This window comes from Neoarius graeffei, chromosome 19 (genome assembly GCF_027579695.1).
Source record: "Neoarius graeffei isolate fNeoGra1 chromosome 19, fNeoGra1.pri, whole genome shotgun sequence".
Lineage (NCBI taxonomy): Eukaryota > Metazoa > Chordata > Actinopteri > Siluriformes > Ariidae > Neoarius > Neoarius graeffei.
This window is the reverse complement of record NC_083587.1, coordinates 3,697,610-3,711,495: the sequence shown is the minus strand read 5'-3', so window position 1 is coordinate 3,711,495 and position 13,886 is coordinate 3,697,610. Positions and strand designations below refer to the sequence as shown.

The following is a 13,886-nucleotide window of genomic DNA, read 5'->3' as shown; positions in this document are numbered from 1 at the left end:
CTTAGATACACACACACACACACTGTACATACATTTGGGCCTCATTTCTTCCTATTGTGTTTTCTCTATGCGCAGACTGTGAAGTTTGCAAATCCTTCTTCTTCAACAAATGTGAGGTTCATGGACTGCCCCTCTTCATCTCAGATACTCCTGTTCCCATGGGAGTCTCTGACCGAGCCAGACAAACTCTTCCTCCTGGGCTAGAAATCAAGAAGTCCAGTATTCCTGACGCAGGCCTGGGAGTGTTTAATAAGGGGGAGACGATTCCAGTAGGTGCACACTTTGGACCCTACCAGGGAGAGCTGGTAAACCGAGAGGAAGCCAGGAAAAGTGGAGACTCCTGGGTTGTGAGTTTCTCACAAATTTATTATAAAGACTGTATATTTGTAAGTAACAGCTAGGTGAAGGTAGCTCCAGTTAATATCAATTTCTTCTTGCCAAAGATATGTGGAGTAGGGGTTTAAATCACAAGTTCCTACATCGATTCTTTTAGCCAGTGTGGTGGAAATTCACCTGTTAGTAATAGAAATACTAGTAACATCTGAAATAATGCTCAAGCAAATATTTATTTATTGTATAATTTTAAAGTAATTATTCATGAAGAATCACATAAAATCACAAGCCCAGGTAGTCATTAACATGGGTCCTCCCATAACTACTTCTAAGCATGGTCAGCTTCCTCTATTACACAAGATATTATTCATCATAGTTTCCATCAACATTACATAATAGTCTGTTTTCCCAACTGCAGCTGAGAAAAACTGTACCAAGTTTTCCTTGACTCTGCTGCATCCACGGCAACATGGTAGCTTCACACAACCCCCCCCCCCACCCACACACACACACACACAAAAAAGAACTTATCCATTCACACCTTACAACAACTTTCTTTTCTAAACATTGAGGATAAACAGAGAAGCATGACACTAGAGGATTTGAACAGATACTGTTAACTATAATTAATGCTGAAGTTAATATAAAACTTGTTACCACACCAACAGGCCAATGATTTTTGATATGACAAAATTTACCACAATGCGAGTTGATTTGATGCTGGGGTATGCAGTTGGTATGACATTTTACACAATCGATTTCATTGACATTAATTCACACATGCAAACAAAATATAATTTGAACATCAGTTCAGTGAGGATTGGTTAGATTTGTACAGTATATACCTGGTGTGCTATGTGCCTTATTGTGGGGAAAATGTTCCAGCCGAGCCCTCTCAGACAAGGGATGAGAGGTGTGAGAGGCACAGAAGGACTACTGGGGAGATTGTAAAACAGACAGACATTCAGCCAGAGTCTGATGTTGGACCTTTAACTGAAGCTGATTTGATGTTTTGAGTGACCTTGCTGAGGAACAGTGTTCAGACATCACATTAGACCCATGTTTTAAGAAGACATGTGAGGGTACAGTCTTTGCTCCTGCACTGGGAAAGGAGGTGTACTTGCTGCAGAATAGCCTTCTGTACAGACAGAGTGAAGAGGTTTGCAGCTTATGGTCCCACAGAAGTGCAGGAAGGAAGTGCTTGAGCTTGGTCACACTGTACCATGGGCAGGTCACTTGACTTACATGAAGTCTTTGCAAAGAATCAGTAAGCGGTTTTATTGGCCAGGGCTGTCTGAAGATGTGAAGAGTTTCTGTAAGTCCTGTCCTCAGTGTCAGCTGTCAGGTGGTAAATGTTTTAATCATGCCTGTTTGATTCCCCTATACACCCTGTATACACTCCATTTGAGAGAATTAGGGTGGACATAGTTGGACCTTTGGAGAGGAGTAGATCAAGAAATAGTTTTGTCTTGGTCATTTGCAACTATGCTACAAGGTACCCTGAAGCCTTTCCTTTTAGAGAAATCACAGCCAGACATTTAGCCACTGCCATGCTCCAGCTCTTCTCTAGAGTTGGTATACCCAATGAGGTGCTAACAGACCAAGGCCCCAACTTTATGAGCAAGACCCTAAAGCAAGTTTATTTAATATCCTTTTTATTGGCATTGCACAATGTACAATGAAATTCTATTTCTCTAGTGGATCATATAAAAAGACACAAAAACATAAATGGGTCATAAAAAACACATAAAAACATAGATTATTATTATTAGTAGTAATAGTAATAAAACACCATAAGACAATAAAAGGTGAGGTAAAAGCCATAAATGGGGGACAATCACAAGAACAGTAAATAAAGTGCATATTTCACAGGACTGATCATATTGCACATCCAAAGACATATTGCACACCCCAAAAGATTAGTTCTTAGAGTTTAGTTCTCTAATACCCCTTTTCCACCAAATCAGTTCCAGGGCTGGTTCGGGGCCGGTGCTGGTTCACAACTTGTTCAACTTGCGAGCCAGCTGAGAACCAGTTTGCTTTTCCATAGCTCGTGGTGCTAAGGGAAGCCACGTCATTACGTCGATGTATACGTCAGTTACGTCGCTGTATACGTCAGTTACGTCGCTACGTTTGCATAAACCTTGGCGGCAGCAGCAACAACAATAATAATTAAAGCCGCAAGCGGCCTCGACGGGCCCTCGCGCCAGCGGCCAAGGGGGGCGGGGGCATGCGTCCCTGCGAAAGACCTTCCACAGCTTCTGCGGCAAGAGACATTACTCCCACAATGGCGACAAATCACAGAAGTGGACACATGGCAACAATAGGGTCTCGCACTTCGTGCGTTGTCGACCATGGCAAGCGCCTCAATAAGGGTCTTGAAAAGAGTTTGCTTGCCAAGTTTGACAAATCAGAAGCTGCAATATCATTTTTGCCATAATCAGCACCCCCAGGGGCGAAAGTGCACAAAATTTGGCGTATATGTCAGGTGAGCTATGAAGAGTTTGCGTATGAAGTTTGATGACAATTGAGTAAATAGAAGATGAGATATAGATTTTTGAAGAATAAATTTTTTGGTTTTTCCCATGTCAGTAGGTGGCGCTACGCTGTACATGAGCGATTATGAGTTGGAAAAATAAGTGTCTACAACAGCAACGTACAATCACAAGGAAGTGGTGTGAAGGAAAAGCATTATGGAATTATTTACCAAAAACCCGTTTTGGAGCAATTGCGTGGGCCAAAAACAGCGCCCCCCATGGACGAAAATTCCCAAAATGTGGTATACATGACATGGGAGGTAATAAGAGGGTGGCCGTGAAGTTTGACCAAATTTGAGGAAAGATTGGATTTTTTGCCCAAAAATAGCGCCCCCAGTGGCGAAACATCACAGAAATTGGGTCGCATGTCAGAAGCCCAATGAGTGATTTGCGTGTGAAGTATGAGCAGTGTTGAGCAATTACAAGATTTGTTATGAATTTTTAAGCATGTAAAATTCTGCATTGAAAAATGATTGACGAATAACTTCTGAACGGTGTACCCTACGTGAAACGTATTTAGCAACCTTTGTCAGCCATGTCCGTAGATGATGTGTATCAATTTTGGTGACGTTCCTATGAACGGTCTAGGAGGAGTTGCGCCGTCTTCGTGGCCATGCATTTCGCACAAAAGTGAAATTACCTCACTTCCTGTAGGGCGTGGCTAATGCATTGGCATTACAGTTTTGTCCGGCTTGGTGAGATACATATGCATACCAAAGGGCATGCCACTTCTACAAACTACATGGCAACCAGGCACCTTAATGCGAGAGGCAAAAATCACAACATGTTAGGGGGCGCTATAGAGGCCCTGAGGCCCGCCTGGATCTGGGCTTCTGGTTCTCAGTAGCGGTGGCAGTCTAAGAAAAAGGAGCCAAATTTCGAGCGTTGTCGACCATGGCAAGCGCCCCAATAAGGGTCTTGTAAAGAGTTTGCTTGCCAAGGTTGACAAATCAGAAGCTGCAATAGCATTTCTGCCATAACCAGCACCCCCAGGGGCGAAAGTGCACAAAATTTGGCGTATATGTCAGGTGAGCTATGAAGAGTTTGCGAATGAAGTGTGATGAAAATTGAGTAAATAGAAGATGAGATATAGATTTTTGAAGAATAAATTTTTTGGTTTTTCCCATGTCAGTAGGTGGCGCTATGCTGGACATGAGCGATTATGAGTTGGAAAAATAAGTGTCTACAACAGCAACGTACTATCACAAGGTAGTGGTGTGAAGGAAAAGCATTATGGAATTATTAACCAAAAACCCATTTTGGAGAAATTGCGTTGGCCAAAAACAGCGCCCCCCATGGACGAAAATTCCCAAAATGTGGTATACATGACATGGGAGGTAGTAAGAGGGTGGCCGTGAAGTTTGACCAAATTTGAGGAAAGATTGGATTTTTTGCCCAAAAATAGCGCCCCCAGTGGCGAAACATCACAGAAATTGGGTCGCACGTCAGAAGCCCAATGAGTGATTTGCGTGTGAAGTATGAGCAGTGTTGAGCAATTACAAGATTTGTTATGAATTTTTAAGCATGTAAAATTCTGCATTGAAAAATGATTGACGAATAACTTCTGAACGGTGTACCCTACGTGAAACGTATTTAGCAACCTTTGTCAGCCATGTCCGTAGATGATGTGTATCAATTTTGGTGACGTTCCTATGAACGGTCTAGGAGGAGTTGCGCCGTCTTCGTGGCCATGCATTTCGCACAAAAGTGAAATTACCTCACTTCCTGTAGGGCGTGGCTAATGCATTGGCATTACAGTTTTGTCCGGCTTGGTGAGATACATATGCATACCAAAGGGCATGCCACTTCTACAAACTACATGGCAACCAGGTACCTTAATGCGAGAGGCAAAAATCACAACATGTTAGGGGGCGCTATAGAGGCCCTGAGGCCCGCCTGGATCTGGGCTTCTGGTTCTCAGTAGCGGTGGCAGTCTAAGAAAAAGGAGCCAAATTTCGAGCGTTGTCGACCATGGCAAGCGCCCCAATAAGGGTCTTGTAAAGAGTTTGCTTGCCAAGGTTGACAAATCAGAAGCTGCAATAGCATTTCTGCCATAACCAGCACCCCCAGGGGCGAAAGTGCAGAAAATTTGGCGTATATGTCAGGTGAGCTATGAAGAGTTTGCGAATGAAGTGTGATGAAAATTGAGTAAATAGAAGATGAGATATAGATTTTTGAAGAATAAATTTTTTGGTTTTTCCCATGTCAGTAGGTGGCGCTATGCTGGACATGAGCGATTATGAGTTGGAAAAATAAGTGTCTACAACAGCAACGTACTATCACAAGGTAGTGGTGTGAAGGAAAAGCATTATGGAATTATTAACCAAAAACCCATTTTGGAGAAATTGCGTCGGCCAAAAACAGCGCCCCCCATGGACGAAAATTCCCAAAATGTGGTATACATGACATGGGAGGTAGTAAGAGGGTGGCCGTGAAGTTTGACCAAATTTGAGGAAAGATTGGATTTTTTGCCCAAAAATAGCGCCCCCAGTGGCGAAATATGACAGAAATTGGGTAACATGTCAGAAGCCCAATGAGTGATTAGCGTGTGAAGTATGAGCAGTTTTGAGCAATTAGAAGATTTGTTATGAATTTTTTAGCATGTAAAATTTTGAAGTGAAAATTGATTGACGTATAACTTCTGAACGGTTTATCCCACGTGAAACGTATTTAGTAACTTTTGTCAGCCATGTCTGTAGATGATGTGTATCAATTTTGGTGACATTCCTATGAACGGTCTAGGAGGAGTTGCGCCGTCTTCGTGGCCATGCATTTCGCATAAAAGTGAAAGTACCTCACTTCCTGTTGGGCGTGGCTAATGCATTGGCATTACATTTTTGTCCGGCTTAGTGAGATACATATGCGTACCAAATGGCATGCCAGTACCACAAACTATATGGCAACCAGGCACCTTAATGCGGGAGGCCAAAATCACAACGACTTAGGGGGCGCTATAGAGGCCCTAAGCCCCGGCCAAGTTTGGGCTTTTGGTTCTGAGTAGCGGTGGCAATTCTCGGAAGTGGTGCCAAATTTCGTGCGTTTTCGCCCATGGCAAGCACCCCGAAAATGGCCAAACAGCGGAGAAAAATAAAGAAGAAGAAGAAGAAGAAGACGGAAGAATAATAATTAAAGCCGCAAGCGGCCTCGACGGGCCCTCGCGCCAGCGGCCAAGGGGGGCGGGGGCATGCGTCCCCGCGAAATAACTTCCACAGCTTCTTCGGCAAGAGACATTACTCCCACAATGGCGACAAAGCACAGAATTGGACACATGGCAACAATAGGGTCCCGCACTGTACGGTGCTCGGGGGGCGCTATAGGGGCCCTGAGGCCCGCCTGGATCTGGGCTTCTGGTTCTCAGTAGCGGTGGCAGTCTAAGAAAAAGGAGCCAAATTTCGTGCATTGTCGACCATGGCAAGCGCCCCAATAAGGGTCTTGTAAAGAGTTTGCTTGCCAAGGTTGACAAATCAGAAGCTGCAATATCATTTCTGCCATAACCAGCACCCCCAGGGGCGAAAGTGCACAAAATTTGGCGTACATGTCAGGTGAGCTATGAAGAGTTTGCGTATGAAGTTTGATGACAATTGAGTAAATAGAAGATGAGATATAGATTTTTGAAGAATAAATTTTTTGGTTTTTCCCATGTCAGTAGGTGGCGCTATGCTGTACATGAGCGATTATGAGTTGGAAAAGTAAGTGTCTACAACAGCAACGCACTATCACAAGGTAGTCGTGTGAAGGAAAAGCATTATGGAATTATTTACCAAAAACCCGTTTTGGAGCAATTGCGTCGGCCAAAAACAGCGCCCCCCATGGACGAAAATTCCCAAAATGTGGTATACATGACATGGGAGGTAGTAAGAGGGTGGCCGTGAAGTTTGACCAAATTTGAGGAAAGATTGGATTTTTTGCCCAAAAATAGCGCCCCCAGTGGCGAAATATCACAGAAATTGGATAACATGTCAGAAGCCCAATGAGTGATTTGCGTGTGAAGTATGAGCAGTTTTGAGCAATCAGAAGATTTGTTATGAATTTTTAAGCATGTAAAATTTTGAATCGAAAATTGATTGACGTATAACTTCTGAACGGTGAATCCTACGTGAAACGTATTTAGTAACTTTTGTCAGCCATGTCTGTAGATGATGTTTATCAATTTTGGTGACATTCCTATGAAGGGTCTAGGAGGAGTTGCGCCGTCTTCGTGGCCATGCATTTCGCACAAAAGTGAAATTACCTCACTTCCTGTTGGGCGTGGCTAATGCATTGGCATTACATTTTTGTCCGGCTTAGTGAGATACATATGCGTACCAAATGGCATGCCACTTCTACTAACTACATGGCAACCAGGCACCTTAATGCGGGAGACCAAAATCACAACGACTTAGGGGGCGCTATAGAGGCCCTGAGCCCCGGCCAAGTTTGGGCTTTTGGGTCTGAGTAGCGGTGGCAATTCTCGGAACTGGTGCCAAATTTCGTGCGTTTTCGCCCATGGCAAGTGCCCCGAAAATGGCCCAACAGCGGAGAAAAATAAAGAAGAAGACGGAAGAATAATTAAAGCCGCAAGCGGCCTCGACGGGCCCTCGCGCCAGCGGCCAAGGGGGGCGGGGGCATGCGTCCCCGCGAAAAACCTTCCACAGCTTCTTTGGCAAGAGACATTACTCCCACAATGGTGACAAAGCACAGAATTGGACACAGAGTACACGGTGCGCTGAGATGTTGTCATGGACAGAACATTTTATGCCATGGCTTCCCAACCAAATTAATGTATTTACCTCATCAGTCACCAAGCTATAGCTACATAGGATTGTCTTCTGTTAGACATCTATTAGTCTGTATGTAACGCTACAACACTTGCTCCCGACTGCCTACCCATTCCCCACAAGTCATGTGTGTTTAAGGCAACCAAAACAACATACTCCTGGTGCCTCATGATTGTAAACACCTCTCCTGCAACTGCTACAGCGCAATGAGCGCCCCCAGTGGTGAAAGTTCACCAAATTTGGTTTACATGTCAAGGGACCTATGAAGAGTTGTTTTGTAAAGTTTGATCAAGTTTGACCAATCAGAAGCCGAGATATAAATTGTTGCCTGAAAACAGCGCCCCCAGTGGCAACAGTTCACAAAATTTGGCACATATGTCAGGTGACCTGTTAAGAGTGTGCGTATCAAGTTTGATCAAGATTGAGAAAATAGAAGATGAGATATTGATTTTTGAAGAATAAATTTTTTGGTTTCTCCCATGTCAGTAGGTGGCGCTATGCTACAACACTTGCTCCCGACTGCCTACCCATTCCCCACAAGTCATGTGTGTTTAAGGCAACCAAAACAACATACTCCTGGTGCCTCAAGATTGTAAACACCTCTCCTGCAACTGCTACAGTGCAATGAGCGCCCCCAGTGGTCCACAAGTCATGTGTGTTTAAGGCAACCAAAACAACATACTCCTGGTGCCTCATGATTGTAAACACCTCTCCTGCAACTGCTACAGCGCAATGAGCGCCCCCAGTGGTGAAAGTTCACCAAATTTGGTATACATGTCAAGGGACCTATGAAGAGTTGTTTTGTAAAGTTTGATCAAGTTTGACCAATCAGAAGCCGAGATATAAATTGTTGCCTGAAAACAGCGCCCCCAGTGGCAAAAGTTCACAAAATTTGGCACATATGTCAGGTGACCTGTTAAGAGTGTGCGTATCAAGTTTGATCAAGATTGAGAAAATAGAAGATGAGATATTGATTTTTGAAGAATAAATTTTTTGGTTTTTCCCATGTCAGTAGGTGGCGCTATGCTGTACATGAGCGATTATGAGTTGGAAAAATAAGTGTCTACAACAGCAACGTACTATCACAAGGTAGTGGTGTGAAGGAAAAGCATTATGGAATTATTTACCAAAAACCCGTTTTGGAGCAATTGCGGCGGCCAAAAACAGCGCCCCCCATGGACGAAAATTTCCAAAACATGGTATACATGACATGGGAGGTAGTAAGAGGGTGGCTGTGAAGTTTGACCAAATTTGAGGAAAGATTGGAATTTTTGCCCAAAAATAGCGCCCCCAGTGGCGAAATATCACAGAAATTGGGTAACATGTCAGCAGCCCAATGAGTGATTTGCGTGTGAAGTATGAGCAGTTTTGAGCAATCAGAAGATTTGTTATGAATTTTTAAGCATGTTAAATTTTGCATCGAAAATTGATTGACGTATAACTTCTGAACGGTTTATCCTACGTGAAACGTATTTAGTAACTTTTGTCAGCCATGTCTGTAGATGATGTGTATCAATTTTGGTGACATTCCTATGAACGGTCTAGGAGGAGTTGCGCCGTCTTCGTGGCCATGCATTTCGCACAAAAGTGAAATTACCTCACTTCCTGTTGGGCGTGGCTAATGCATTGGCATTACATTTTTGTCCGGCTTAGTGAGATACATATGCGTACCAAATGGCATGCCACTACTACAAACTACACGGCACCCAGGCACCTTTATGCGGGAGGCCAAAATCACAACGACTTAGGGGGCGCTATAGAGGCCCTGAGCCCCGGCCAAGTTTGGGCTTCTGGTTCTGAGTAGCGGTGGCAATTCTCGGAACTGGTGCCAAATTTCGTGCGTTTTCGCCCATGGCAAGCGCCCCGAAAATGGCCCAACAGCGGAGAAAAATAAAGAAGAAGAAGAAGACGGAAGAAGAAGAAGAAGAAGACGGAAGAATAATAATAGTGAACTCTTACAAGAACAATAGGGCCTTTGCCCATAGGGCTCGGGCCCTAATAATAATAGTGAACTCTTACAAGAACAATAGGGCCTTCGCCCATAGGGCTCGGGCCCTAATAATAATAATAGTGAACTCTTACAAGAACAATAGGGCCTTCGCCCTATAGGGCTCGGGCCCTAATTAAAGCCGTAAGCGGCCTCGACGGGCCCTCGCGCCAGCGGCCAAGGGGGGTGGGGGCATGCGTCCCCGCGAAATACCTTCCACAGCTTATTCGGCAAGAGACATTACCACAAGGTAGTGGTGTGAAGGAAAAGCATTATGGAATTATTTACCAAAAACCCGTGTTGGAGCAATTGCGTCGGCCAAAAACAGCGCCCCCCATGGACGAAAATTCCCAAAATGTGGTATACATGACATGGGAGGTAGTAGGAGGGTGGCCGTGAAGTTTGACAAAATTTGAGGAAAGATTGGATTTTTTGCCCAAAAATAGCGCCCCCAGTGGCGAAATATCACAGAAATTGGGTAACATGTCAGAAGCCCAATGAGTGATTTGCGTGTGATGTATGAGCAGTTTTGAGCAATTAGAAGATTTATGAATTTTTAAGCATGTAAAATTTTGCAGTGAAAATTGATTGACGTATAACTTCTGAACGGTTTATGCTACGTGAAACGTATTTAGAAACTTTTGTCAGCCACGTCTGTAGATCATGTGTATCAATTTTGGTGACATTCCTATGAACGGTCTAGGAGGAGTTGCGCCGTGTTCGTGGCCATGCATTTCGCACAAAAGTGAAATTACCTCACTTCCTGTTGGGCGTGGCTAATGCATTGGCATTACATTTTTGTCCGGCTTAGTGAGATACATATGGGTACCAAATGGCATGCCACTACTACAAACTACATGGCAACCAGGCACCTTAATGCGGGAGGCCAAAATCACAATGAGTTAGGGGGCGCTATAGAGGCCCTGAGGCCCGCCTGGATCTGGGCTTCTGGTTCTCAGTAGCGGTGGCAGTCTAAGAAAAAGGAGCCAAATTTCGTGCGTTGTCGACCATGGCAAGCGCCCCAAAAAGGGTCTTGTAAAGAGTTTGCTTGGCAAGTTTGACAAATCAGAAGCTGCAATATCATTTTTGCCATAACCAGCACCCCCAGGGGCGAAAGTGCACAAAATTTGGCGTAGACGTCAGGTGAGCTATGAAGAGTTTGCGTATGAAGTTTGATGACAATTGAGTAAATAGAAGATGAGATATAGATTTTTGAAGAATAATTTTTTTGGTTTTTCCCATGTCAGTAGGTGGCGCTATGCTGTACATGAGCGATTATGAGTTGGAAAAATAAGTGTCTTCAACAGCAACGTACTATCACAAGGAAGTGGTGTGAAGGAAAAGCATTATGGAATCATTTACCAAAAACCCGTTTTGGAGCAATTGCGTCGGCCAAAAACAGCGCCCCCCATGGACGAAAATTTCCAAAACGTGGTATACATGACATGGGAGGTAGTAAGAGGGTGGCCGTGAAGTTTGACCAAAATTGAGGAAAGATTGGAATTTTTGCCCAAAAATAGCGCCCCCAGTGGCGAAATATCACAGAAATTGGGTAACATGTCAGAAGCCCAATGTGTGATTTGCGTGTGAAGTATGAGCAGTTTTGAGCAATCAGAAGATTTGTTATGAATTTTTAAGCATGTAAAATTTTGTATCGAAAATTGATTGACGTATAACTTCTGAACGGTTAATCCTACGTGAAACGTATTTAGTAACTTTTGTCAGCCATGTCTGTAGATGATGTGTATCAATTTTGGTGCCATTCCTATGAACGGTCTAGGAGGAGTTGCGCCGTGTTCGTGGCCATGCATTTCGCACAAAAGTGAAATTACCTCACTTCCTGTTGGGCGTGGCTAATGCATTGGCATTACATTTTTGTCCGGCTTAGTGAGATACATATGCCTACCAAATTGCATGCCACTACTACAAACTACCTGGCACCCAGGCACCTTAATGCGGGAGGCCAAAATCACAACGACTTAGGGGGCGCTATGGAGGCCCTGAGCCCCGGCCAAGTTTGGGCTTCTGGTTCTGAGTAGCGGTGGCAATTCTCGGAACTGGTGCCAAATTTCATGCGTTTTCGCCCATGGCAAGCGCCCCGAAAATGGCCCAACAGCGGAGAAAAATAAAGAAGAAGAAGAAGACGGAAGAAGAAGAAGAAGAAGAAGAGACGGAAGAATAATAGTGAACTCTTACAAGAACAATAGGGCCTTCGCCCATAGGGCTCGGGCCCTAATTAAAGCCGCAAGCGGCCTCGACGGGCCCTCGCGCCAGCGGCCAAGGGGGGCGAGGGCATGCGTCCCCGCGAAATACCTTCCACAGCTTCTTCGGCAAGAGACATTACTCCCACAATGGCGACAAAGCACAGAATCGGACACAGAGTACACGGTGCGCTGAGATGTTGTCATGGACAGAAAATTTTATGCCATGGCTTCCCAACCAAATTAATGTATTTACCTCATCAGTCACCAAGCGATAGCTACATAGGATTGTCTTCTGTTAGACATCTATTAGTCTGTATGTAACGCTACAACACTTGCTCCCGACTGCCTACCCATTCCCCACAAGTCATGTGTGTTTAAGGCAACCAAAACAACATACTCCTGGTGCCTCATGATTGTAAACACCTCTCCTGCAACTGATACAGCGCAATGAGCGCCCCCAGTGGTGAAAAATCACCAAATTTGGTTTACATGTCAAGGGACCTATGAAGAGTTGTTGTGTCAAGCTTGATCAAGTTTGACCAATCAGAAGCCGAGATATAAAATGTTGCCTGAAAACAGCGCCCCCAGTGGCAAAAGTTTACAAAATTTGGGAGATATGTCAGGTGACCTGTTAAGAGTGTGCGTATCAAGTTTGATCAAGATTGAGTAAATAGAAGATGAGATATTGATTTTTGAAGAAAAAATGTTTTGGTTTTTCCCATGTCAGTAGGTGGCGCTATGCTGTACATGAGCGATTATGAGTTGGAAAAATAAGTGTCTACAACAGCAACGTACTATCACAAGGTAGTGGTGTGAAGGAAAAGCATTATGGAATTATTTACCAAAAACCCGTTTTGGAGCAATTGCGTCGGCCAAAAACAGCGCCCCCCATGGACGGAAATTCCCAAAATGGGGTATACATGACATGGGAGGTAGTAAGAGGGTGGCCGTGAAGTTTGACCAAATTTGAGGATAGATTGGATCTTTTGCCCAAAAATAGCGCCCCCAGTGGCGAAATATCACAGAATTTGGGTAGCATGTCAGAAGCCCAATGAGTCCTTAGCGTGTGAAGTATGAGCAGTTTTGAGCAATTAGAAGATTTGTTATGAATTTTTAAGCATGTAAAATTTTGCATTGAAAATTTATTGACGTATAACTTCTGAACGGCTTATCCTACGTGAAATGTATTTAGGAACTTTTGTCAGCCATGTCTGTAGATGATGTCTATCAATTTTGGTGACATTCCTATGAACGGCCTAGGAGGAGTTGCGCCGTCTTCGTGGCCATGCATTTCGCACAAAAGTGAAATTACCTCACTTCCTGTTGGGCGTGGCTAATGCATTGGCAATACATTTTTGTCCGGCTTAGTGAGATACATATGCGTACCAAATGGCATGCCACTACTACAAACTACATGGCAACCAGGCACCTTTATGCGGGAGGCCAAAATCACAACGACTTAGGGGGCGCTAAAGAGGCCCTGAGGCCCGCCTGGATCTGGGCTTCTGGTTCTCAGTAGCGGTGGCAGTCTAAGAAAAAGGAGCCAAATTTCGTGCGTTGTCGACCATGGCAAGCGCCCCAAAAAGGGTCTTGTAAAGAGTTTGCTTGCCAAGTTTGACAAATCAGAAGCTGCAATATCATTTTTGCCATAACCAGCACCCCCAGGGGCGAAAGTGCACAAAATTTGGCGTATATGTCAGGTGAGCTATGAAGAGTTTGCGTTTGAAGTTTGATGACAATTGAGTAAATAGAAGATGAGATATAGATTTTTGAAGAATAAATTTTTTGGTTTTTCCCATGTCAGTAGGTGGCGCTATGCTGTACATGAGTGATTATGAGTTGGAAAAATAAGTGTCCACAACAGCAACGTACTATCACAAGATAGTGGTGTGAAGGGAAAGCATTATGGAATAATTTACCAAAAACCCGTTTTGGAGCAATTGCGTCGGCCAAAAACAGCGCCCCCCATGGACGAAAATACCCAAAATGTGGTATACATGACATGGGAGGTAGAAAGAGGGTGGCCGTGAAGTTTGACCAAATTTGAGGAAAGATTGGATTTTTTGCC

General features: G+C 44.1%; 1 protein-coding gene and 2 pseudogenes across 2 annotated transcripts in view; 2 read left to right on the top strand and 1 right to left on the bottom strand.

Annotated features, from left to right (window-relative positions):
* Positions 1 to 13,886, bottom strand: part of LOC132867726 (histone H2AX-like) — a 1,044,434-nt pseudogene that overhangs the window by 890,620 nt on the left and 139,928 nt on the right.
* The window catches only part of LOC132867717 (uncharacterized), a 1,045,807-nt pseudogene that overhangs the window by 895,142 nt on the left and 136,779 nt on the right, over positions 1 to 13,886 (top strand).
* Positions 1 to 13,886, top strand: part of LOC132867683 (zinc finger protein 271-like) — a 155,828-nt gene that overhangs the window by 78,621 nt on the left and 63,321 nt on the right. For both annotated transcript variants that reach the window (XM_060900689.1, XM_060900688.1), the window contains exon 3: positions 76 to 347. In XM_060900689.1, the coding sequence (XP_060756672.1) occupies positions 76 to 347 (272 nt within the window). The remainder of the gene's footprint in view (positions 1 to 75; positions 348 to 13,886) is intronic.